The following is a 25,036-nucleotide window of genomic DNA, read 5'->3' on the forward strand; positions in this document are numbered from 1 at the left end:
GTAATTAAGTGAATAAACAATTAGTTTAATTAAGTTATGCACTGTATGAAAAGTGGTGAAAATAAAGAAATATTTATCAACAATCATTGTGTATTTATTGTTACCTAGAAACCCAACAGAATAAAAATTTACATATTCGAAAGAGAGAATTTGTATCAAGAGAACATGAGAATTCCTAGAATTTGACGTCAGTAAAATTCCAAGAAGTAGCGTAATAGATACCTCCTCATAACTTATGTTCTCCTGACACAAATTTTCAAAAATCGGTTGCTAGAATTTCAAAAATCGCACCCGGGAATTCTTGGAATTTGACGTCATGAAAATTCCAAGAAGTGGCACGAAGGATACCTCTTCACAACTTATATTCTTCTGATACAAAATTTCAAAATTGGAAAGTGGAATTTCAAAAATCGCGCCACGGGAATTCTTGGAATTTGACGTCACAAAAATTCCAAGAAGTGGCACGAAGGATACCTCCTCACAACTTATGTTCTCCTGATACAAATTTTCAAAATCGGTGGGTAGAATTTGAAAAATCGCGCCCGGGAATTCCTGGAATTTGACGTCATCAAAATTCCAAGAAGTGGCACGAAGCATACCTCTTCACAACTTATGTTCTCCTGATACAAATTTTCAAAATTGGTAGGCGGAATTTGAAAAATCGCGTCCGGGAATTCTTGGAATTTGACGTCACAAAAATTCCAAGAAGTGGCACGAAGGATACCTCCTCACAACTTATGTTCTCCTGATACAAATTTTCAAAATCGGTGGGTAGAATTTGAAAAATCGCGCCCGGGAATTCCTGGAATTTGACGTCATCAAAATTCCAAGAAGTGGCACGAAGCATACCTCTTCACAACTTATGTTCTCCTGATACAAATTTTCAAAATTGGTAGGCGGAATTTGAAAAATCGCGTCCGGGAATTCTTGGAATTTGACGTCACAAAAATTCCAAGAAGTGGCACGAAGGATACCTCCTCACAACTTATGTTCTCCTGATACAAATTTTCAAAATCGGTGGGTAGAATTTGAAAAATCGCGCCCGGGAATTCCTGGAATTTGATGTCATCAAAATTCCAAGAAGTGGCACGAAGCATACCTCTTCACAACTTATGTTCTCCTGATACAAATTTTCAAAATTGGTAGGCGGAATTTGAAAAATCGCGTCCGGGAATTCTTGGAATTTGACGTCACAAAAATTCCAAGAAGTGGCACGAAGGATACCTCCTCACAACTTATGTTCTCCTGATACAAATTTTCAAAATCGGTGGGTAGAATTTGAAAAATCGCGTCCGGGAATTCTTGGAATTTGACGTCATCAAAATTCCAGGAAGTGGCACGGAGGATACCTCCTCACACCTTATGTTCTCCTGATACAAATTTTCAAAATCAGTAGGTGGAATTTCAAAAATCGCTCCACGGAAATTCTTGGAATTTGACGTCATCAAAATTCCAGGAAGTGGCACGGAGGATACCTCCTCACACCTTATGTTCTCCTGATACAAATTTTCAAACTTGGTAGGTGGATTTTGAAAAATCGCGCCCGGAAATTCTTGGAATTTGACGTCATGAAAATTCCAAGAAGTGGCACCAAGGATAGCTCCTCGTATATTATGTTCTCCTGATACAAATTTTCAAAAATCGCGCCTGGGAATTTTTGGATTTCGACATCGTGAAAATTTCAAGAAGTACAAAGAATGTCTCCTCATAATACATGTTCTCTTGGTACAAATTCTCAATATTTTGTTTTTTATTTTTTATTTTTTTAACTTTAGGGCATTTTTTGGGAATCGGAATGACGGGATTTATAAATAAATACGCAAATACATGTTTTTATTCATATTTATTTTCAAACACTTTTGTACATCAAATGACATAATATATTTTATTAATAAATAAATACATTATTGACACTTAATTCTAGAACGGAATTATTATAATAATATGAAAACTGTAGGTTATGGAAGAAAAAGTGATGAATACATCTGTAAATCCGATGACTGCTTTTTTGTGCTGTATTAAGTGTCGTTCACATTAGGCTATTTTGGCTGGTACTTGCCTAATCTGAACACCCCCTTATGCAGGTTCGACGCAGCGCCATCTAGCAGTGACACGAGGAACTACAGTGGAAACTTCGCTGATGGTATATTACCGTTGAAGTGTAATCAATTAATTACCGACAGAATCCGGTCGGTACTTTAGCAGCGTTCATCATAATTCAGCAGTTTGTTGTTAGATGGCGCTATTAACAGCATTTGTGGCAGGTCGAAACCCCATCCGCTAGATGGCGCTGATCGAATTTTAGCGTGTTCTGCGCCTGCCATATTTGAGTGACGTCATTCGTACCGCACATGGGCGGGAAACCTACTCTTCGAATGCCTCCTCGAATACCTCCTCGCTTTCCTGCGATCCTGTTACCAGGAGTAGCCCGAAAACACCAACCGCTAGATGGCGTTGATCGAATTTTACCTTGTTCTATCCCCACCCCATTTGAGTGTCATCTCTATTGCACATACGTACAAATACGCAGGAAAATTACTTCTCGAATACCTCCTTGCATTCATGTGATCCTGCTACCAGGAGCAGCTTAAAAGCACCGTATGATAGATGTACTGATCGAACCGGAGCAAGACATTTTTTCTGTACTTTATCAAATTTTATATTGAATTATTTTAATAAAATAAAAAACAAAATTTTTCCATTGTACTTGTATTAAATGACCCGTTCTTCATCCCGTTACAACTTAAAATATGTTAATACTAACTGGCATGATATTACGCTGAGGAAAGGGAATTAAAAGAAACAACGTTTTTATTCGACGTATTTATAAAAATTTCTTTATTTTATTGCAACTACTGAAAAATTTTCACATGTCGCTGTCGTAACTTTATATAATTGTCAGAAACGATGACCGAATACTTTACACACAGAATACGTGAAAGATTTATATAATTCCTGTTTTGCTGTTTTATTCGACTAAGAGTATTCAATACAATTTACGAACGTCCAGTCGTGTGCAGAGGAGGAATAATTTGTAAATGATAATATTACACATAATTTCTGGATTTCATTGATTGTTCATATAAATCTGAAATATGTATATATTTATCGTATCATCGTAAATTTAATCCAACGTTTACGACTTGCTTTTGAAATCAGTATACTGTTAACCACGTTCTGGTAATCATAAACGTATCTAAATTACTTCGTTACATAGAAAACTTAACAATCGTGACGGATATGTCAAGATCTCTAATCTTGAGATTAACTAAATTTCATAGTTAACGTTTTTCTTTCCTTCCTTTAAGTTCATAATTAATCATCGATCTACGAGTTTCTCTTTTACAATCTATATAATCAAATACCGTTCTACATCATCGTTTTTAATCGTCGTCTCTTCACGCGAACATTTAACAAATGTAATTAAAGAAGCTTATAATTTATATAAAATACGTAATTACATACGTACATAGATACGTATACATTCCTCGCTCTGTAACTCGTCGTTAGCGACGAACAATATTTTTACAATACAAATAAAAAAGATTCATGAATCGCATAAAATATATCATTATTATGTCAATTTCATCTAAAACACGTTACCCAGTGTTCTAACGCTTCAGCCGTTTACGCATTATATACAACAAAGATCGTAAAATATCCCTTAAAAACGTCTACTTTTAATTATTGCTATATATTTCGCGAAAAAAATCATGTTACACGTTTGAGACGGACTCGAAAGATCCAATGGATAATTTTCTCCGGAAAGCAGACGTTTTCGATACACACTACAGCGTATTATAAGTACAGTGTAGTCTCGTTATATTGTCTGTACAGCGAATTCGTTTTTACAAATCTTCACGACACTCTTTCTTTTCCAATATGAGCAAGGAATTTTAAATGGTCAAATTTTCAAATTATTCAGAGTTCATATAACGAGGTTGCATTGTACGAGTAGAACAGCATTTGAAATAGAGAATAAACACAAAATAAAATTGATTTAACTTAACATCAACAGTAATGTTTCACCTATACAAATATAAAAACGTTAGATTCTGGAATAAATTTTTTTTAATTCACCGGTATTTTAAACATCGATTATCTATTACAAATACTGTTCTACGCATTTATGATCTTGAACACTGGTTGCACGTCGCCCTTTCCTTCGAAAACAATATGTGCAATCGTTAGCAAAAACACAAGAGATCAACGAAACGATTTCGCGAAAAAAAGAAACGCCATTAAAACCATGGGCATAATGTCCATGATCGAAACATACTTGTCGCGAAATTAACAGCATACTTAGTTCGCGCTTGAAACGATCTTAATTGATCACCTGAAAATGGTCGTACATCAAAATATCGAGGAAGCGAACAGGGGAAAAGATCGAGAGTAAGTATAAAACGAGTGTTTTACAGTTGGTGCGGCCAAGCGAGCTCGGAAACACAATATTTCGTATAATACTAAACTTAAGGATAACCTACGCATAGAAAAAAAATATTGTAACGTCGAATTTGAAGCTCGCCGTTTAATAATGATATAATGGCTTTTATTGTAGTAAAATTATAGTAATAACAATCACATAATGGTGTTATTCGTCAACAAAGATATAACACGCATGTTTAAAAATGATGGGACATAAATAATTTAGACGCATCGTGTGCTTTGAAGTAGTGCTTAGAAATCATGTAACATTAAAAATATATATATATAATATATTTATATATATATATATATATAATATGTATAAACTGTTGAGTTATTTCCTATAAATATCTTCTAAAATCTGGCTTGGCAAATTAATCACTTAGAAACAAATTCACAATTTTTTAGTCATTAACTTTAGGCACCAATGGTATGCAGACCCTGTCTTTGGTACATACGACCGATTTAATTTTATCATATATTATTTGGACATAGAAGAAGACGTTAATTGGTTAGTCTTGTCTTCCGTCATTGAAGAATTCTTTCATTAACGATACACCAGTTGCTTCTTCTTCCATCATTTGTTCGTTACACATTGTTCGTTACATTGTTTCGTTTGAGTTTCAACTTTGTCCCAGTACGTTAGCTAGGAATTTAGATTCCTTTTTCCATTTTTTTAGCAACGACACAGTCCTCAGACACATCCAGTAACAAAAACTCAGTCTTCTTCCTTTTTCTCTGGCTTCAAATCTACCATTGCGTGGAGTTCTTCTGGACTGTATCTGTAATCGAACCACAGAAAAAGATTAATTTAATGTCCTTCTACCGATACTACCGCTGCCACTGTTACTACAACTTACCCTAAAAGACTTTGTAAGTCACAGACAAAGCGATAAACGTATCGTTTGCCAGCCGTTTTGTGAATGATGTTCTTATCGTAGTAATAACGCAGACCACGGCTCAGCTTCTCGTAATTCATTTTAGGCTTGTTTTTACGAATACCCCAACGACGTGCCACCTCGTCAGGATCCGTCAGCTTGAATTCCCAGCCGTCGCCGGTCCACGAGATGAATCCTTGACACGATTTGTCCGTTAACAGCTCCAAAAGAAACTGCCAGAGCTGAATGGGACCTGAACCGGTAAAGCAAGGTCCACTACCTGCAATATTATAAATATATAGATTAGAAAAGTGTTACATTTAGATCCGTATTCCGTAGAATGATTAGGTGCTTACTTGTATAACCAGGAATCATAGCGCTCTGTAGGAGAGGCTTCTGGTCAGGATTGTTGCCAATGGAGGAGGGATGATGAGGATTGGAAGAGTCCCGTGGTCCAAGGCCAGCCAGAAATGCAGGATGATGAGTGAGATGTTCGAGCGGGCCAACTCCCCACTGGTCACCTCCAACGCCGCCACCTCCACCTCCGCTTCCGCTTCCTGGAACCGTTTGGAATGGCGTCGCATCGTACTGTCCGTATCCACTACCCTCGCTGTATCCTTCATGGTAGCGACCTGTCGAAAAAAAAAACGATTAATACATTCGGTCGCGTGCCACCGATAAATCGTTTCTCACCTCGCGGATAGTTTTTGAACGGCGACGGCTGGTATTTCGGCTCCAAATGAATTCCACTGGTGCTGTAGAATTCCGGTGAGCTGTCCACGTTGTACGGATGAGGCGGCTGATGATCCTGCGGCAGACTGTGGTACTCGGAGGCTTCGTCGTAGCCGGAATAATGAGCCGGGGTCATGTAACTGTCCGTCGCGGACTGGCTGACCCTCAGCTCGCTTTCGTTGGTTCCTGTTGCTGCGAGATCGTTGCCGCTCGTTAATGCACCACCACCTCCTTGAAGGTGTTCTGTTATATGGTGACTGCTGTAGTTTGCTGTAAAGAAACGTTCAAGTTAACGCAATCCGAATATGATGATATAAATTAACCTCTACTGGTAGAGGTAGTTCGAGCTAGCATGACTGATTGCAAGTAAATTTACAAAGTTTCAAGATCTGATATATTTCCTTTAGACTATCTTACACGATAAAGTTTATACTTACACTCCGTTTTGAGCTGATTCAAATTCCGTAAATGTATGTAAGCGCTATTCGCGTTGTTATTATTGTTGTTATTGTTGGTGCTGTTCGGAGTACTGGAATGAGAGTTTGGCGCTTGAGTAGTATGGCTATGGGGTGGAGGCGACGTTTCATCCCTCTGGTTCTCGTCTTGACATACGGGACTGCGTAGATGATTGTAGCCTCCTGGAACAGATAACGATACCTCTTAATTATAATCGTAATTTCAATTCTCGATAAACTACCCCGGTTTGCTTCTACAAGTACTATGCAGAATCGAAAAGATATCGTTTGGATGTATCGCGAGTTCGATCGGTCACGTTGGAAGGGACCCATCTCGTCAGGCGTATTATTCGATCGACACATTCGCGGTTACCAGTAAATTAGTAAACTCGAAATATACCCCCTATCTTTCTGTCGTCCCAAATGACATCGCCCTAACTGCGTGTAAATGCAAAAAAAGCAGTTCGCAAAAACTGACGATAGGTTTGGTCTCTCCGGAAGATCAAGTTATTCGACACAGGGTCGTCAGAAGTGTTAGCGAACTCTGAGGACTCTTCAGGTACAGTGGACTGAAAAGATCATGATCAAGATGAACCTGGAGGGTTAGGAGAGGTGTTAGGAGAGGTACAGAGTCTGTGGGGAGGAACCGCTGACACGTGGGCGGCGCGCATCTCGACGATTGGCTCGAGCGAACTCCGCCTATCCTCGACTTCCTTTCTCGAGCAGGAGGAAACCCGCCGTGCATGTCCATTACGGAGGCTGCGACCGGCTTCGTCCTCGTTCGATACTGCTACCATCAACAGAACACAACTTTGGAGCTGCTTCATGATCAAGGGTTGCGACCGAAGGGACGCAAAATTCGGGATCGACATCCCCTGACTTCGAGTCTGAACTTCTCCACATTTTATCGCACTTGAGATTTTCAGGGGATTTGATGTCTATCGAAATTTCGTAACTTCGGAGATTTTAAGAGCTCGATGCTTTCAGCCCTTGGGACTTTTGAAAATAATGCAGGACAAGCTAATGTGTTGTACGTTGCACTCGAGTGTGTCAAGGAGTACCCCTAGTCTTCAAAGTCCTTTTAATCCGATATACCGTGTAAAGATATTTACGATTATTTATCAGAATTCATGAACAACGAAGAGATTCCATATACACGCTTGGAGGCATCTGTTCTCGGAATTCTGCACCTCTTCTCCGTTGAAGGTGTGTCTGAACGAGTCTCGTGGATAATTACATTTCGTGGGAATTCAACATCGTTGAACGATTCTAATCTCTGATCGATCGAGGAGATTCGAGCCGTTGGGGCGAACGTTCGCGCAAACTGCTATCAAATTCGATGACGACGATTAAAAGCACAGGTTCTAGTGTCGCGTAGTTCGAACGATAGCCTGGCTCGTTACGGGTCGATCGTTTTGCTCACCTGGCCACCTGTTTTCCTCGCCGTTAAAAAGGATAAGTGTGGGAACGTCGACTGGTCACACATATCGTGCACATTATAATTCCGACTGTTCACGCAACGCGACGCTTAGACGGCGGTGGATTATGATAATCCATGGAAGCCATTGTTCTGTGCGACGTTAAGGGAACAAGGGGCATACGTTGGAGGAACGAACGAAAGCAAAATAATTCGTCCGAGTGGACAATCGTTTGTAACATAGCAGAATAGACCAAAAAGTTAAGTACTTGAAAATATTTGTACTTAAAATTTTGCGCAAGAAGATAGAAGAAGGTATTATAACGTTATGGAAATTTTTGTCCGAAGATCAGATAAAAGATTTTTGGAGCAACGATACCTGCGTTCGCGTAACAATTGTTCTTTCTCTCGTCTAGCTAACGGTAAATTTCAGATAAGATTAAAGAATTTCCGTCGACCTCCGTACACGCGCCACGAGAGAACAGATTCGCGTGTATTTCGTACCCCGACATCTTATCGTTCAACGTTCGACGAAAAATGTATAAATCTGCCTCGGTTAATCGAAACAGGATACGCTCTTTCTTATCTTCTTATCGGCTACCCGTGTAGAACGCGCTTTATCAATGTACATTTAATCGTTTAACCTAATTAAATAGTAGCTACCCCCCTCGTTGACGATACTCGAGACCCGTCTGCTACAATTATCGTTTATCAATGAAAAGTACGAACGGATTTCGACAATGTTTGCATAGTATAACTTCATAATATAATACAGCGATGCATCCAGCGAAGCCTAGGGAGAGCACAGGGCTTCTCAAAGTTTCGTAGGGTGAGACTTTCGAAAACGGTCATTTTTCGCGACCCACTCGTATTCCATAATTCCATGAATTTATAAATTGTTTAAATCTTTCTAAATTTTTAATTTCCATCGTTGTTCTTTAATCGTAAGGAACAGCGAATAGACTCGTAAATTTATTATCTGCCGGTGTTTGAGTTTCCTTAACAACGAACCGTATTTCTTGCTGTCTTTTTATAGCCTCACCACGGGCACAGGATCTCACCATAAGAGAAAAGGTTCTCATGCTCGTGACCAAGTTGGTACGAGAACGAAGTCATTAACAAGCTGTAGGGGCCCTTGCGCACACCATATGCACAGTATTTCATCCCTGACTTTTGTTTCCTTCTTTCGGAAGACACGTTATTCGCATGACCAAATTTATCGTCGTTAGATCAACGCTTAAGTTCATCGCTAACGCGAGACAATAACCTCTAGTTTTTTTACTTCTTTTTTTAAAATCTGTTCGCGATTAAACAAACGTGAGGATGCAATTATTAACACAGACTAAAATTTTCAAACTTCAAATTTTGGTAATTGGGAACTCTTAAAAATTGCAAATTTTCAAATTTACGTACGCTACTTGATAAACTTGAAACCAAGTGACGGGATACTCCTTTTTATAGAATACAGCGGTTCGTTTCGGTGTGTATAAAAAACATTTACTTCGGTTTTATGAAATTTTTATAGAAAACAACGTAGCCTCCGCGAGTTATCGAAACCAAGTGACAGGATACTCTTTTTTATAGAATACAGCGGTTCGTTTCGGTGTGTATAAAAAACATCTACTTCGGTTTTATGAAATTTTTATAGGAAACAACGTAGCCCCCGCGAGTTATCGCGCGGAGTTAGTGCATGGGTTCTCATGGCCGTGACCAAGTTGGTCTGGAAGAACGGCACGGTTAATAGGGCCCAAGGGACGGATCCTTGCGTACACCACCTACACCTGCAGAGCACAGGCTGGTGTGTGGCTGCACCTCGCACCCTATTTCATGGACGGTGAGCGTGGGAGTGCAGCTCCGAGCCGGCCCTCACGGTGTGCACGCACACACGGTGCTACACACGAGCCTTTGCTTCCATCAGGTACATGTTTTCATGCTACCTAAATGCACCCTCTCTTCTTCATCTCCTTCCTTCCTTCCTTCTTCTTCTTCCTCTTCTCCTTCTTCTTCTTCTTCCTCTTCGTCTTCGTCTCGCGCCGAAACTATTCCAAAATTCCTGAGCATTCAGACTGCGCGCCTGTTCACACGGATGAACAATTGAGCCTGAGCAACGACTCTTTTCTCTCATCTTCGTTCGTCATTTTTTTTCATTTTTTCGGCTGGTTCGAGAATTTTTGCCGTCTGGATCGAATTTTGTGGAAATTTAGCAACATCGACCGTGTTGCAGGAATGTTATTGTCAGTTTTTATTAGTATAATTTAATCTTATTGGAATTAATCGTGGTTTATATCACAGGAAATGACTCATCTGTATTTCATTCTTTCGACAGCGATTATTGGTTGTTACTCGTTATTTGTTTCGTTATCTCGCATAAAATCGAAGTCACTTTAACTGATAAAATATACATTTTTTGGCTTCGAATTATATTTATGAAATTCGGGGAATTTTATAAATTAATCGATCGACAAAGAAAATATTCCATAACATCGACTTCTGTGTATTAAGAAAATATTCGAAACTTCTTTACAAGCGAAGCAAACAGATTCTCTGATCCAACTAGAGCAGATGAAGGCTGTCCAGACCGTAAGAAAATCCCTAGTAACATGATTTATCGACATGGAAATGCTTTTTAAAACTTTAACATGATACTTTCGGATGGTCTCCTAGTAAATACGAGGACCTCGAATGCAAATAGACTGCCTTACGCTCGCTACGCGTGGTTCGGTTAAATGCAGAAAAGTGTTTGAGTCGAAGATTGTACGGTATCAATGGAGGTTGTTGCGATGGCCTTGTACAAAGGTCGTATTTTTCGATTCGAGCACGTAGAGAGCAAAATTTTGAAGAACAACCGTATAGACGGTGCATTTTGTGACAGCACGAGAGAGAAGAGAAGAGAAGAGAGGAGAAAAAGAGGGTTCGGAGGGAGCAAAAGTAAGCAGCCGCGTATCAGCTGTGGAACAGGTGCCGGGCAACGAATAACGGCGTGGGCACAGCCAACGAAGCAAGCAACGAAGCCAGCAACAGAGTCGACGAGGCACGCGCCAAATCGAACGAAACGCCAGTCGGCGTGCACAGCTGCTGCTTCTCTGCTGCTGCTGCTGCTGCTTCTGCTTCGTGTGTAGGTCTGAGAAGAGCAGACCGGCGGTCTCTCGAAAATTAAAACCTGGCTCGAGAACGCTTTCAACGCCGGAAGGCCTATTATCTTTCTCTTTCTCCCATCGGGTATAGTGATTCTCTCTCTCCTGACTTCCTGTCTTCTCTTCCTCGCGTACCCGTTCTTGCGGCCCGTATCGGAATCTTTCAAGATTAAGACGTTTCATTGATTCGCAGATGTACAATTCCATACTCGGGTAATTTAAATCGGTTACTTTGGGCTCCGATGATCGTTAACGATAATGCGAGAACGCCAACATTCTTATGATCTCGTTAGCGGCGATATAACGAGAGCTAGCATAGGCGAATGTTACTTCGAAATTACACGAGTGCATAGAGCGTTAAAAAACTCGTTAAGGAGCACTGTTCGTAATACGATGGCAAACGTATGCGAATACGGAATCCATTACCAGCGAATAATAACTTTTTAATCGGTTTCGACAACTGTAAAGATTCGATCGCTAGAGAAGTTAGCAAAGCTGCTAATTATGAGAAAAGGTTTCGCGCGCGTGTCTGTTTCCGTGGAGGATCAAAGGGCATTCGAGGAAACGATAAATTTGCTTTCGCGTTAGTCCTCGAGTTTGCGGCTGTTCGCGCCGCACGACCGACGTGCAAGGTTTATTACAAATTCAATGACGATTCAGTGTTAATCGTTCATTGTGTTGCCGTTGACTTTTGCTGATCTATTCTGCATCGCTTTATTTTTTTCCTAGAAATAAACGGAACTGTTTTGCTAAATCGACGCAGCGAATGATAAATGATCGCTGAGCTAGTTTTATACTCGATTTATTAAGCGATTTATGAAGGAGGATAATAATAGCGAAGGCGATCGATTAATTCCTTGTATGAGCCGAAGAATGTTGCTATATTCACTAACGAATAAATTAATTTCTAAGGCTGTCTCAGAAGTCTAGACGGTGATTGGACGTTTGAAAATAAGTCCTGAATTAGTCCAACGGATATTAACGGATATTAAAGAATAAAACGAACGCATCGGTGAAGTCGAGATATTGAAATAATAAAAATTACACGTTGCCTGTAATAAGACGGTGACATACAATTGCTTGTTTCTCTCTGAACGATAGTTTCGTACTAGGGTGAAATCCCAAACATACCGTAGCTATTTCCTCTTTTGAAATTCCAGAACGTAGAAAGATAAAGAACAGCCGAGTCAGCGAGGAATTTTATCCGTTCGGCGATCCATTAATAAGTGTTGGTAAATTGGAAAAAATTGCTGGCCGAGGACAATGGTTCCGAAAGGGAATAGAAGACAATGTCGCAGAAATGACGGCGAGGAACGCGGCTCATTGTGGAGGAGCGAGCGAGCGATATACACGCTTGCAAAAAAGTCGTCCTCGGCGGCAACGAAATCGCGCATTGTTCGGTAGACCGGTGACCTGCGAACTCTCCCACACTCTGGCGAACCACCTCGACGCACACAACCGCGCCACTGTTTTTTCAACCGAAACGTCTAACTACACGTACGAGGCTCTTCGCCCCGAGGAAATGTATGGAAAATTTGTATGCGTTGTTTATGAATCGTGCTGCTCCTTCTATTATTCCGAGAGCTTAATTAAACGCGATTGTGTTGCGCTGTCGTTTGTTCGCTGATTATTGCAGCGCTCGGCAACGATCGCGACGATACGCTGATATTTTATGAAATTTACAGTTGGCGCGTGTTTCGTTTCTACCCGATACGATTTCGATCGTTTGCTATCGTAATTACTATCCGAATAGCGTAATTACTCTATTTTTTACGGCGTTAAGTTAACACGAGTCGAACGCAGGCAATTATCGCTGCATCGATACTGCTTCTTTTACCGATCGGAGTTTAATTCGGTCGATAAGATTGCATAGATGAACATAACTCGCTTCGAAGTCTCGACGCGTTTAGATTATAAAATGTCCGACCGAGCGATAATTAACCACAATGTAGTCATTCTCGTTGCGACGATTCGTAACGCGTACTTATCATTTTCCCAAGCTTCCGGTCGTGATTTCTCGAGTTTCCTTGTGCGATTTGCAGAAATAACTGACAACCTAAATATTTCTCTCGTTTTAAAAACACTCGATTTCGCGAAAGGCCTTGTCACTCGTTTCAGGGAAACGCGCGAATCTCGAGTTAACTTTGCGGACCACCGACCGGGAGAATTTTCAACCGTTTCAACGTAGCGAAACTAATCAGGAAATTGATCGATAGTATTACAGGGAAGTAGCAATAATATTTCAATACGAATGCATGGCGTCTGTTAAGAGTTGCAAAGCGCACAATTCTGACCTTGCACAGTAACCACGTTTAATGGCAATTTAACATCGTGCCACACCTAGCACTCTACAGGGCGATGAGCGTCGCGAACAAAAGAAGCTCGCGTTAAAAATAGCGATATAGTTACGGATCATTATGCGAATAGGGAGCGTTATTATCGAGCTCGATGCCGACTCCTATCTAGAAGACCATAGCGAATCGCGAATAAACCGTGTGGAACTACTGATCTTGTTATACAGAAGTATTAAGTAATCTTTAATTGGTTTTCACTTTACATCAATCGTTTCAGATTCATACATGTAAATTAGTTTTTTAAACCAATTCTTCTTATTTTCGCTTCTTTCATGTAAAACAAATGTAAGTTAAATGTACGATCAAAGTTAACGACTTGAAACGTAACGACATATCCAACTTTTACTTCTCTGGATCCTTAGTGGAATTAATTGGTTCGGATAAACTAAACGCTTTCAATCGGGTTTACTTCCTGTGGTTAATTACTAAAAGCAAAGGTTCGAAGTTGGGATTAACCGTAAGGAAATAGTAAAATACTTAATTCGGTGGTCATCGTTTGACGCGCATCGACGAAAAGCGTTTTCGTCTGGTTGCAACGATAATGCACTTTAATGCAATCGTAGACGATTGACCTTGGTACGAATGGCCAATTAACCGCACACCGTAATCGGCCTAATGGCACGCGGCACGAGTGGTTTGAACGAGACGCGTCACGAATCAGCCTCCATCGCGCATGCTAACACTTTGATCCTCTAAATTTCAAGATTAAGCCCGCTTCCCATCTACATTATCTACGCAATAACGAACAGGACACCTGGTAATTACGATCCGGATTCAACGCCTACCGACGTTAATGTTTCTAAACCGACTATCGGCTGCGGGTTCGTTCGCTCCTAATCTCGTTCGAACATTATTTCGTATAGCTCTTTTTTCGCTGCTTCGATCGCTCGTAATTGCAGCTCATTTTGTACGCGTATCGCGATCGTTTACAAGAATTCAGTTATACCACCTACTTCGATCGAACGCGTTATCGCGATAAAAAAAGGATTTAATAGACGCTAGAAACAGTCTGTCGAGTCGCGCATTATGCTATAATTAATTCAACGACTTAAATGGTACAGCAAAAAGTGAACGAGAGTTGAATGAATGAAGAACGAGAGAAGGGGAAAGCAACCTGTTGCACGGATCTAGATTCACCAACGGCGAATATGAATGTAAACGGATTAAAACAAAAGCGTTACACGGTTACCAGACAACAGGTTTCAACAATAATTTTAAATCGTGCGCGAACGTGCGAGTTTCTCGACAAGAATGCTGGAAACCTCGGGAGAAGCCTATCAGACATCGGATTCAATTTATTTATACTCGATCCAGGCGGAAACAACTATATATGTAGACTCCCTCTCTGATTATATCTGCATCCAGATAAAGTCAAGGCTTCGAAGAAATTTCAATTTCTAAACCGTTCTTTTGCCACAATGGAACTGTCCACCGATACAACATGCAACGGATCCACGTAAAATGGCCGACGCACTCATCTTTTTAGCTTCTTCTCGAACGATACAATTGTCTAGTTTCGCACAATACTCGTGTGAGTGGTACTTCGGTCGAATTTATGATTTCTGAGGAAACAATAGAGGATCGAAAGTGAGTGCAAAGTGGGATCAAATCGTCTTGAGAAAGCTTCGATTTTAACTCTTCTGGTATGACAACATTTCGATTCTGATTATTAAAGTAACAACGCTTTCGTTATGCAATATTTCAACGTCAGTCCTTAGGCTACAAGAGTAGGGAAACTTTTTGCGAAGCACTGCTTTGATTTCACGGATAGTCAAAGTGTTAACAAGCGTCAATTAATGGTCTTACAAATTGGTTACTTTTTCCAAGGAGGCATCATTTTATCTAATGATCGTTAGTCAGTCTGTGAACTGTGGAATGAAGGAAAGAGAGGAGACGCGGCTGACCAGTTACGATCAACCTGATTAGTTTTCCGATCCGCGTAACTCGCGTTTCCGTAAACTCGACGGTGCAGTTGCAAATATCGGAGATGGCATGTTCGCAGCGTCGGTGGGCCACGGGCAAAAAGACTAATCTAGATAAGCGTTATCGAATTAATCGGGGCAATTTGGAGGGAAATGCGAGGAAAGCATCGAGGCTCGGAGAGGAAGCCTACACCGTAGGAGCGGGTGTGTACCTGGCGTGTGGGTGGTCGCGTCCAAGGAGAGCGCAGCGGGCGCGGGCGCGGGCGGCATGCCTTGGTTCCGCGCGATCGCGTGCTGATGCGGATGCTGGTGGTGCGGATGGGTGAGAGGCTCCGCCTCCTGGTACGAGGGGTAATCGGCGTAAAACGGTTCGTGGCCTGTCATCAGCGTGTCCAGCATGTGGAGCACCATCTCCGAAGATGCAGCTGTGCCGCTACTCGTCCCCTGACCGAGATCGTTCCCGTACGTGCCGACGATTATGGCCGGCGCCTGCCCCGAAGGCCGCGACGTCTCGACGCCCGCGACGCCCGCCGTGACGTCCTCCTGATTCTCTGCTTCCTGGCCGGTGCTTACTGGTCGACGCGCGCCTACTCGCGCCAAGACACGCGCTCATCCGTCTGAGCTACCGCCTCCTCCGCTGCGTTCTCCGCTATTTTTCCAAGATCACGCGACGCTCGACCGCGAACGAGACGATCCTTTGCTCTGACGACGCGTCGACGACCTCGACTCGTTCGCGATGCGCATCCTTGAGATCCTTCGATATCCTCCGAGCCGTTCCTCTATCGACAGACGATTCCAAGACACACCTCTTGCGTTCATTAAACTCTCGATGGATCACCGGCTCCGCCGAGGCACAGGCTATCACTGATCAAACACACTTTCCTGCACAACGGTTATCACCAAGAGATAGCAACTCGCGCAACAGGTGTACCCTCGGATACACCGCTTCACTCTCTCCCCATGCGAATGCACAAGTTTCAAAGCACTGTACTCGCTCTCGTGTTAGGCACTCGACGATTCGAGACGGCACAAACGACGCGGGACGAACAGAAGCGGAATCGTGCGTAGAAAAGGCTCCTTCTCGCGTGCACTCTCCACTTGACGTGAGCGCGCGTGTCACTGTGACGAAGCGCCGCGCCGTTTCCGCTCTCCGGTCCTCGCTTGCCTCTCCTTTCCTCTCCTCCCACTCTCCCGACACCCACCCCCTCCACCGAACAATTCCCCTTCCGTTCCCCTTCCGTTGCCAAACCGTTCCCCTCCAAGGTATCGCGGCAACCATCCGCGAGTCGCCTTCCCGTTCGTCGACGCGTCGCTGCTCCCGAACCTGGAGGTGGAAGGGTGCGTTGGTAGGAGAAATCGAACGAGAGAGAGGGTAACGGGATCGTTGGTGGGGATACCGGTCGACGTGGAGGGAAAATCGAACGGGTAGTGGGGCGATGGGACACGGGAGGGGTTCACGTACGCCCCCTCGAACCTTCAACCACCTGCTGCCACCGAGGCGATATTTTCTGCGCGATTGAACGCGCCACGGGTCTAACGATCGCTTACATTGGGGTGAGTGGTTAATGGTTACGCCGCCGAAATGAGCAACGACTCGCTGTACATCGGTGTGCCTAAAACAATTGGACCAATCTTTTCGAGTTCAGACTCGGAGCAAATTTCTAGCCTTTGTACGTTTCCATTTTCCGGCTCGTCTTTTGCGTTAAAAAGAATAATTTCGATCGATAATCGTTTCGAATGCAATCGAATTTATTGCAATTATGCATCGAAGCAACGTACAGGATTATCGTAACTGTACGTCGGTTGGCGAAGGTGAACGCAAATGCAATTCTAACGATGTAACGTTAGATAATTAAGCGGTGTTGCAAGGAACACGACGCGAACAAATGTCGTATCGCGAGTGCAGTCGCTCCTCTTTGGACGATGATCTACTAATGACAGGAGGATCTAGGAAAAGAAATTAGCGGTCTTCGCGGGTTCCGCGCCGTTCTACGTTTTAACTACAAAACGTTTTTTTGCGATCGTAATTATTTCGTAATTACACGGTCAAATTTTTCGTTTTCAAAGTTCGAGATCTCGCCGAAAAGATATCGGTAACTTGTCCATAATCGTTACGGTTGGTGTCCACTTAACGGTACAACACCTGATCAACTTCGATACACGCTCCTAATTATACGTACTGTAGCAAATAACATACATTAACGATAGGAACGCGTGAACCGAAATCTGTACGCGAAATAATTGCATTCTACCCATAGCGAATCGAATTTTCCGCGCTCCGAATCAACCCCATCGAACGTTCGCTGTTCCACGGAGCGAAACGACAAAGAGGAAGTAGAGAGAAGAAGAAGAGGAGCGAAATAAAGGAGAGACCTTGGTGTCAGAATCGACGGTGGCGCGAGCTATAAAACGCTCGGTAGAATAATACGAGGTCGCAACTTCGAAGGGCCTAGCCTATTTTTGAGAGGGGGCTGGCTTGGGGAGGAGACGCGGAGGAGACCGGATGCTAAGAGAGAGGCGAGGCAAACGGGGGTTTTCTCTGTTCGGCGGGCTCGCACGTGATGCAGAGGGGACCGGAAGTGCTCACTCCCCTACGCCTCGTGCCTCTCTCGGCTTCTCCTATATAGTCCCCGCCGGCAATAGTAATGGGACTTACGAGCATCGCACAATAAGGACACGAGAGTTCGATGCGCCTTGCTGCCTTCGTTTCTCTCCGCACACGCTTTTACCGTTTCTACGCGTTGCTGTTCTTGCCGCCGTTGCTGCTTTGCTTTTGCGTTTGCCTTCGCGTTCGTTTCTCCTCGAACCAGACCAAGCCACCTCCTACTTTTATTCTGTCCTCTGGTTTCCTTTATTCGACGCGCCGCCCTTTGTCCTTGCGCCAGGTACACGCGCGTATGCGAGCATTATGGGGGTTACACTCGCTGCAACTTGGATCGATCGTCGATGCTTTCAACCCCCTTCTCCCCTATCCTTTTCCCCTTTTACGCTTCAGTAATTTAGTCAGTAACAAATTCGACTAACACTCGTTTATTATTTTACATATTTCAGGGTTTAATACATTTAAAATAGGTTAAGAAGTTGGACTATTTGGGATTTGACATACATCTCTTTGCTGCAGGAAATTTCGAATGTAGCAACGGAGAAAGAAATTTATAATTTCTCTAAACTTCTACGTATCTAAATGTGTCCTTGACTAATAAAAATCTGCAGGAAATTCTAGATTCTCTGATTCGCGAGGTATTAATGCACACAATGGCGGCTACGTAACGTATTCGTTCGAAAAGCTGTCGCGCAAGATGATGTACGTACACATTCGTGCGTGTGTACGTACTTCGTAAGAGCTCCTCTCTATTTCTGCATCTGTTCGATTCCTGTTCTCGGTCTCTCCAAGTGAGCAACAATACCGTCACGCAGCCAGCCTGAAGGAGGGTGCTGCATTTAGGGGTGCATTAAGGGAGGAGCACTCGAGAACATTATAAAACTATCTTGCTCCTCGAAATATTGGGGTAGGACTCCTCCTTCTCTTTCGCTCCTCTCTTTGCCACACGGCTTCCGGTTGTAACGTGAGCTTCCACTGCTATATCCATCTTTCTTACCTTCTCTCTTCTTCTTTCTCTTACCAGCTACCAATCACGAAGGGAAGATCGAAAACGACCATGAAGACGATGTATGCGCAGTAAAGTACGAGCGAATCGATAGCGCTCTATTTTTACGAAAATTCTCGTACGTACACGTTAGCTACTAGTTGGATGAAATATTTATCGAACGATGATTTACACTTCTTTATCTGCCGAATATACGCGTAGCGAAAAATTGCGAGGATGTAGCCACTTCGAAAGATTCGATCACTTAAAACGTAGGGTATATTCAACGATAAAATTAATAAGAAATAATAAAAAATATAAAAATTGAATATGTATTAATTTTCTGAAAGAACGATTCGATTGGTTCAGTTTCACTCCTCGCTGTATGTATACATGGACAGGAAGAAGGGACGAAAAAAATACCCTCACACGCATACGTGTTCACGCATACGTACACGCGTACACATACACGTATAACGTGGTCGTGTCGTGAGTTCTGAATGAGCGAGAGGCTTTGTAGACCCCCGAGGCGGTGTACGAACTATGAATGAACGAGTGAATGAATACAACCTGCGTCCACCATCATCCCTTCTCCCCTCTGCGTACGCCTTTTCCCTTCGTGGTTGGTTTCATCCCTCTACTACCCTATTCTTTCTCTTTCTGGATCCTTCATCCCCGTTTAATAGCGTTTGTTCCGCAGCCTTGCACAATTCTACGAGACCCTGTTGGCATATGTTCACCCTCTAACACCCTTCTATCGCAGACCCTGTTTTCTATTGGTTTGTTTTTCTACGGGGGTACTTTCGACGACATGTTAATTGGTTGTCGAACTACATTGCTATATAAGGGTACGAAAAAATGGTGGATATTTACTTAAGTAGAATTAATGGTTCGTGAATTTTTATATTAATTTATAGAATATTAAAGCACGTAAAAGATATTGAAATTATGTAGCATGCACGGATGTAGCGGTTTAGCTTTTCCTTAGTTAACAGGAAGCGTAGAGGAGAGATAGGTTTAATATAGATTAGGTTCTCTCTAGGTTTTTCCTCTCTATTCGGTTTCCAAGTTTTTTCAAGGTTTTTCTTGGAAGCTCTAGATTCTCGGGAATTTAGGAATTTAAAATGATTTTTGCAAGGAAAATCCAGCGTACTCGGTAGCATTTATAAAGGGAGATCTACCTGACTGTGATTTATTTCGTATGTACCAGTGTAAACGTGGCTTAAATGGACCTTATGAAACACTGGCAATTATGTATTCGAGGCGGGAAGAAACAACTTGGAAGGTAATCATTAGCAACGATGATTATATGCAACGCATTAATTCTGATGCCGTCAGACTGTTTCTTTAATTCAATCGATGTCACTCTGCGAGACTCCGGCAATTTTTCTTTTTTAATCATTTTTTGCACTCATTCTATAGACATTGATATATTCGACTAATTTTCTGCACTCGTTTATGTTACAAAGTCGCTTTAAAAGATGTTATAGGATTATCGTAAAAGCTTACGATGAATTTAATGTTATAGTATGTATGTCAGCAGTTTTAACATCCTTTAAAAATCCTTCCACCCTTCGAACCCTCCATTCAACGTCTCGACTCATTCACCCTTCCACCTTTCCATTTTCAACAGCGCTGCTCAACTCGTTCCAACGACATCCAATACCGAAATATCAAAGCAACCTCCTCGATTGAACCCCGAAAGACCCCTTAATCGAAGCGATCGCTTTCTCCTGGCATTTTCAGCGCACACGTGCGCCACTGTTTTCCAGAAGAAAAGGAAGAAAAGAATTCCTTCCTCCCGAGGGGATCTACAATTTTTCTTCAGAGATTTTCACCGGTCTTTTGCACAATTGTTAACTAAAAATGAAATTTCATAAGCTTCTATAAGAGCTTATACGTACAACTCTCATGGTCGAAAAAACGAAAGAAGAAATAACCCGTGGTCGAATCAAAATGCCGCGTGGCCAACCTTCGGTTGGTTATCACGCAGTGGTTGCTTAACAAATAATCAATTGTTACTCGTCGGCACGATTGACTAACCTTTCCATAAACGTATCGAATGGCGTCACACGATGGCCGTGCCTTTTTTGGCCAGGGTGTCAGTAAACTGTTGGAATCGGTCGAGCTGCCGACCAGGGATTCGACTGCTTTTGCCTTCCTCTTAATTTATTCACGCGCGACCGTGTGCGTGCACGTGCGATGAGATACGTGACACGAAGCACCGAATGAACCCCTCGATGAACAGTAATCCTCGAAAATTGCTCGATCAAACGCTTCGAGGCTCCAAGAAGTTCCTATCGATCTCTTCGTTCGGTATTCGTGAAACGTTTGCTTCGCTTTCGAAACACAAAAGCCTACTTGCTACCACTTTGATATTTTAAATATAGCGCTTCGACGTTTCGAATAGATGTTCTTCGATGTTGATCTTTTCGATAAAGGGAACTTGTCGATTTATCGATCGTCACGCGGTGGTTACGAGTTCAATTCTGTCGGTTCGTTAGGTCAAGTTGAAGTCTGCTCGTTTTTCAATCTGACTAAAAAATTGCTCTTGCCAAAAATATGTACGAGGCTTTCCGATTTGTTTCAATAACTAGAATTCGTGTTGCAATGAGCGAACAGTAAATACCGAATATTCATAAGACACTAAGTAACAAGAAATCTTTTCTAGAAAAAAATGATAATCACAAACTTCAACTTCTCCGGATACGTTTAAAATGTAAAATAATTGATTGGAAGTCTTCGAGTTTTTTTTTATTGTTTGCGACGCGTATTTATCATTCGCGTTGGGATTGGAAAGGTTGAGAGAGTCGAGGAGTGCGTGTATGTGTGCAATAGTAACGTAATGCATCGGTTCCAAGAGGAGGAGGTCGAAAGCGAGGATAAGCGAGAGTCGAACCAGAGACCTCGAAGAGCCGCGATACACAACGTAACAGTGCTCCGGCAAGCAGAAATAATGAGTCTATTATACGGTCGTCTGTGTTGGTCGTCTTGCAACGACACGTTCTACGTGCACACCGAACGTGATACAGTTCGCCAAGCCTTAATGCAAAATCTTTCGACGATTTTACCGTGGAAACGCCTGTCACGGAATGACGAAATAACCATCTGTATTATAGCAAAATAAACAACGACGAATAGTTTAACGCACGTATCGATACATTATGTAACGCGTGAAATTGTATCGTGCTAGTTTCCATAATATCTCACGTAATCGTTTCGCAATTTAACTATCTCCAAATTTTTGTCTTTAACTTAAGAGACAAATTAAAAATTTCACATTGTACCTTCCAGCGAATTAAATTTAATTTTGGACCTTTTTCGACGCTGTTCGAGGACCGAGAACTTTTTCGCCCAAACGAAAGTAACGAGTAAAAAATTAGCAGATCGAAATTGGAAAATAGTTTCGGGCGATGACAGAGTATGCGCGGTTATTGCGGGAGTATTTTGTTATTGGACTAAAAGCGAGGATGGGAAGAGGCGGTATGGCGCGGCGTCGTCTTCATTGTCCGCGGCGAAGCGTGCAGAGGGCCCGACTTTCCCTCGTTCACCCACGGTCACTGCTGCAATGACGTAAGGCCCCTGGCTAGGTAATTGTTACCTACGCTACGAACGCTCGCTTCATAATGTTCTACTCCGTTCCGTTCTATTCGAGTCGGCTACGATCCACTCGCGTGCGCCGAACACGCGTGTTCTTACTGGATAACAAACTGACTCCGATTGCTTGAATGAAATTGGTTATGTGTACGAACACGTCGTGGATACGGAAGCACCGATTCAGTTAGAAACGTGTTCGTAGGAACCGAACGCGAATAAACTTTTCGTCAAAGTCGAGTAACCTCGAGTAGACTCTATCCGAGATCGAGACGTTTGGTCGAGCTAGGTCAAAGTTGAATAACGTTACTTTCCAGAATAATGCAACTTCGTTACAGATTCAAAGGTATAACAGTAGCCATCCGCGAAGAACGACTTCCAGGAACAAAGTGCTTAATCTTTGTTCGCGTGTCTATAAATTTGGCGGAAGATATGACCCAAACGTAAACGACCCGTGTCCCACGGGTGGTCGGTAACGGTCAGTAGTCGGGAAACAAGGAAAAATCCAGGACAACAAATTGCTCTGCTCCGAGATGAATGGGACGCTCCACTCCCAGTTAACGTTCCGTTGGCCCGCGTTTTCCATTGTTCGCGGTTGGAACAACGAGTCCTTCAGACTGAATGAGTTGCGTCAGAGTTCAGCGATGAAAACAGCGAGAATAAGGTGAATCACGGCACGGATTGCGCACCATCAACGACCCACCAGATATTGCAATCCACCCTCTGACTGGATGGAAGTCGACCTCTAAACGGCTCGTCGAGTCGATTTCTAGCGGGAGCAGAAGGGCCACCGGTGAAATCGCCAGGATCTTCGTTAACGTCGACGACCAACACGACGACGAACACGACGACGAAACGTTAAACGAGAGGCGAACAACGACGATAATGAGAGACCTGTGGCAACACGTGCAAACGCGGCGAACCGAGAGATGCTATCAGCAACCCTGACGTAACAATGAGAAACTCCTCTGCCGAGTCGCAACCGCTTTCGTTCGTCGTTGCAATCGGGGAAAATAAATAAACCGACCTCGTGTCGCGCGATTTCAGCCTCACCTAGACTCCGTCGATCGGACAGAAATTACATTTTTTTTACGCGTTCTTTGTACTCGCGACGACGCTCTACGAACACGTATCCCGAAATTTTCACGTCGAGTAGATATTATCGTAACGAGTTTCCTCGACACGGTACTTCCTGCGTTTGCCGCTAGAAGGGCCCGCAACATTAACCTTTTTTCCCAAATAACCGTTCATTTAGATGTATATCCTTTGATTCGACTGTAATTACCCACGAGTTCCGAGCAGGATCCTCTCTCGGATAACCCTCTAATAGGCTGTTCGTTTTCTCCTAGCCGAGTCTTCGCTCTTAACCTTGCCCCTATATTCGTATTACCGTCGCGCGCGACTTTAAACATCGGTTCCTGAATAAAAATAGCCTGAACCGAGTAATCTAAAGTCTATCGATTCGACTTAAAGTTAACTTACCATCGTTATGATACTGTCTCGATGGCAGAGAGGCGGTGGCGGAGGGTGGTTGCAACGGGGCCGACGGTTGTGTCCCGGTTCGAGGGTTCGTCGACGACGAGTTCGAGGTGGTGGAACTAGCGGGCGTCGCTGGACTCTTGTGTTCCGGCGTCGCCACCTGATGCCCCGTCCCTTGGTATCCCAAGAAATCACCTAAATCTGGCACGCATACGCTTTCGTACACATTGGCAGGCACGTTCTCCAGCGAGGCCTTCGCCGCGTCGACATCTGGATGGAAAACGGAACAAATCCTCAGTTCGGGAGTTTGTGCCACGCTTTCTTCGACCGATTATGCTCGATCTTGATCCTCTTTCTTCCTCGTTCTCGCAACTAACAACGTTGGTCGCTAGACGGGACTATTCGCGAGGATAGTAACCAGCTTAACGATACGATGGTCTCTTCTTACGAAAAAATGATCATACAAGAAAAAGAAGACCGATACGAGAAAGAAGAGGAATATCGTTCGATCTTTCTTGTTCGTGTTCGACCTTCGATTACGGTTACCACTATTTACTTAGAAGCGTTGTTTAAACGACGGTCAGATATCACGAGAGGTGTGATTAATGCGTGTATCGTCGTGATTATAGAATTCCGTGTCATTAAGCCAATTACGCCGGCACGGCCCGCGTGTGTAAAATCGAGTCTTCGTTTTTATCGTCGGAGCATCGTGAACAACGTAATCGTGATGAACGATCTAACCGCGTGCTCCATTATTACGGCCATTATTGCGAAGGAGACGATTGCCATTCGCGTGATTCACCGGCAACGATTCTACGTTTCCGATCGAGAAACAACATTGGGCAGAAATGAAAAAACGATCTTCGATCGGATCGCCGACGAGCAATCTTCTATCTGTACGTACGTTCGAAATAAGTTACTTTGATCGTCTCGTTCCACGCGTTCGAATTCCTTGAAAAAGGAAACATGCTCGACGTGCTTTCGATTTCTTTCTTACAGATGTATCGTTTTGTTCGCTTTAAGTTCCTCCTCTCAACTACGCAATTTTTTATTTCTAAT

General features: G+C 42.9%; 1 protein-coding gene across 6 annotated transcripts in view; it reads right to left on the reverse strand.

Annotated features, from left to right (window-relative positions):
• Positions 1-2,821: 2,821 nt before the first annotated feature.
• pnt (ETS transcription factor pointed) overlaps positions 2,822-25,036 on the reverse strand; it is a 102,435-nt gene continuing 80,220 nt past the window's right edge. For 4 of the 6 annotated variants that reach the window (XM_076529024.1, XM_003706805.3, XM_012293702.2 and 1 more), the window contains 6 exons: positions 23,981-24,247; positions 6,473-6,673; positions 5,997-6,305; positions 5,660-5,935; positions 5,286-5,583; positions 2,822-5,207 (listed from right to left, as the gene is read on the reverse strand). In XM_076529024.1, coding sequence (XP_076385139.1) covers positions 5,144-5,207; positions 5,286-5,583; positions 5,660-5,935; positions 5,997-6,305; positions 6,473-6,673; positions 23,981-24,247 — 1,415 coding nt within the window. In that variant the 3' untranslated portion in view covers positions 2,822-5,143. The remainder of the gene's footprint in view (positions 5,208-5,285; positions 5,584-5,659; positions 5,936-5,996; positions 6,306-6,472; positions 6,674-23,980; positions 24,248-25,036) is intronic. The other 2 variants (XM_076529026.1, XM_076529025.1) reach the window with 1 other exon arrangement.

Source organism: Megachile rotundata, chromosome 2 (assembly GCF_050947335.1).
Source record: "Megachile rotundata isolate GNS110a chromosome 2, iyMegRotu1, whole genome shotgun sequence".
Classification (NCBI taxonomy): Eukaryota; Metazoa; Arthropoda; class Insecta; order Hymenoptera; family Megachilidae; genus Megachile; species Megachile rotundata.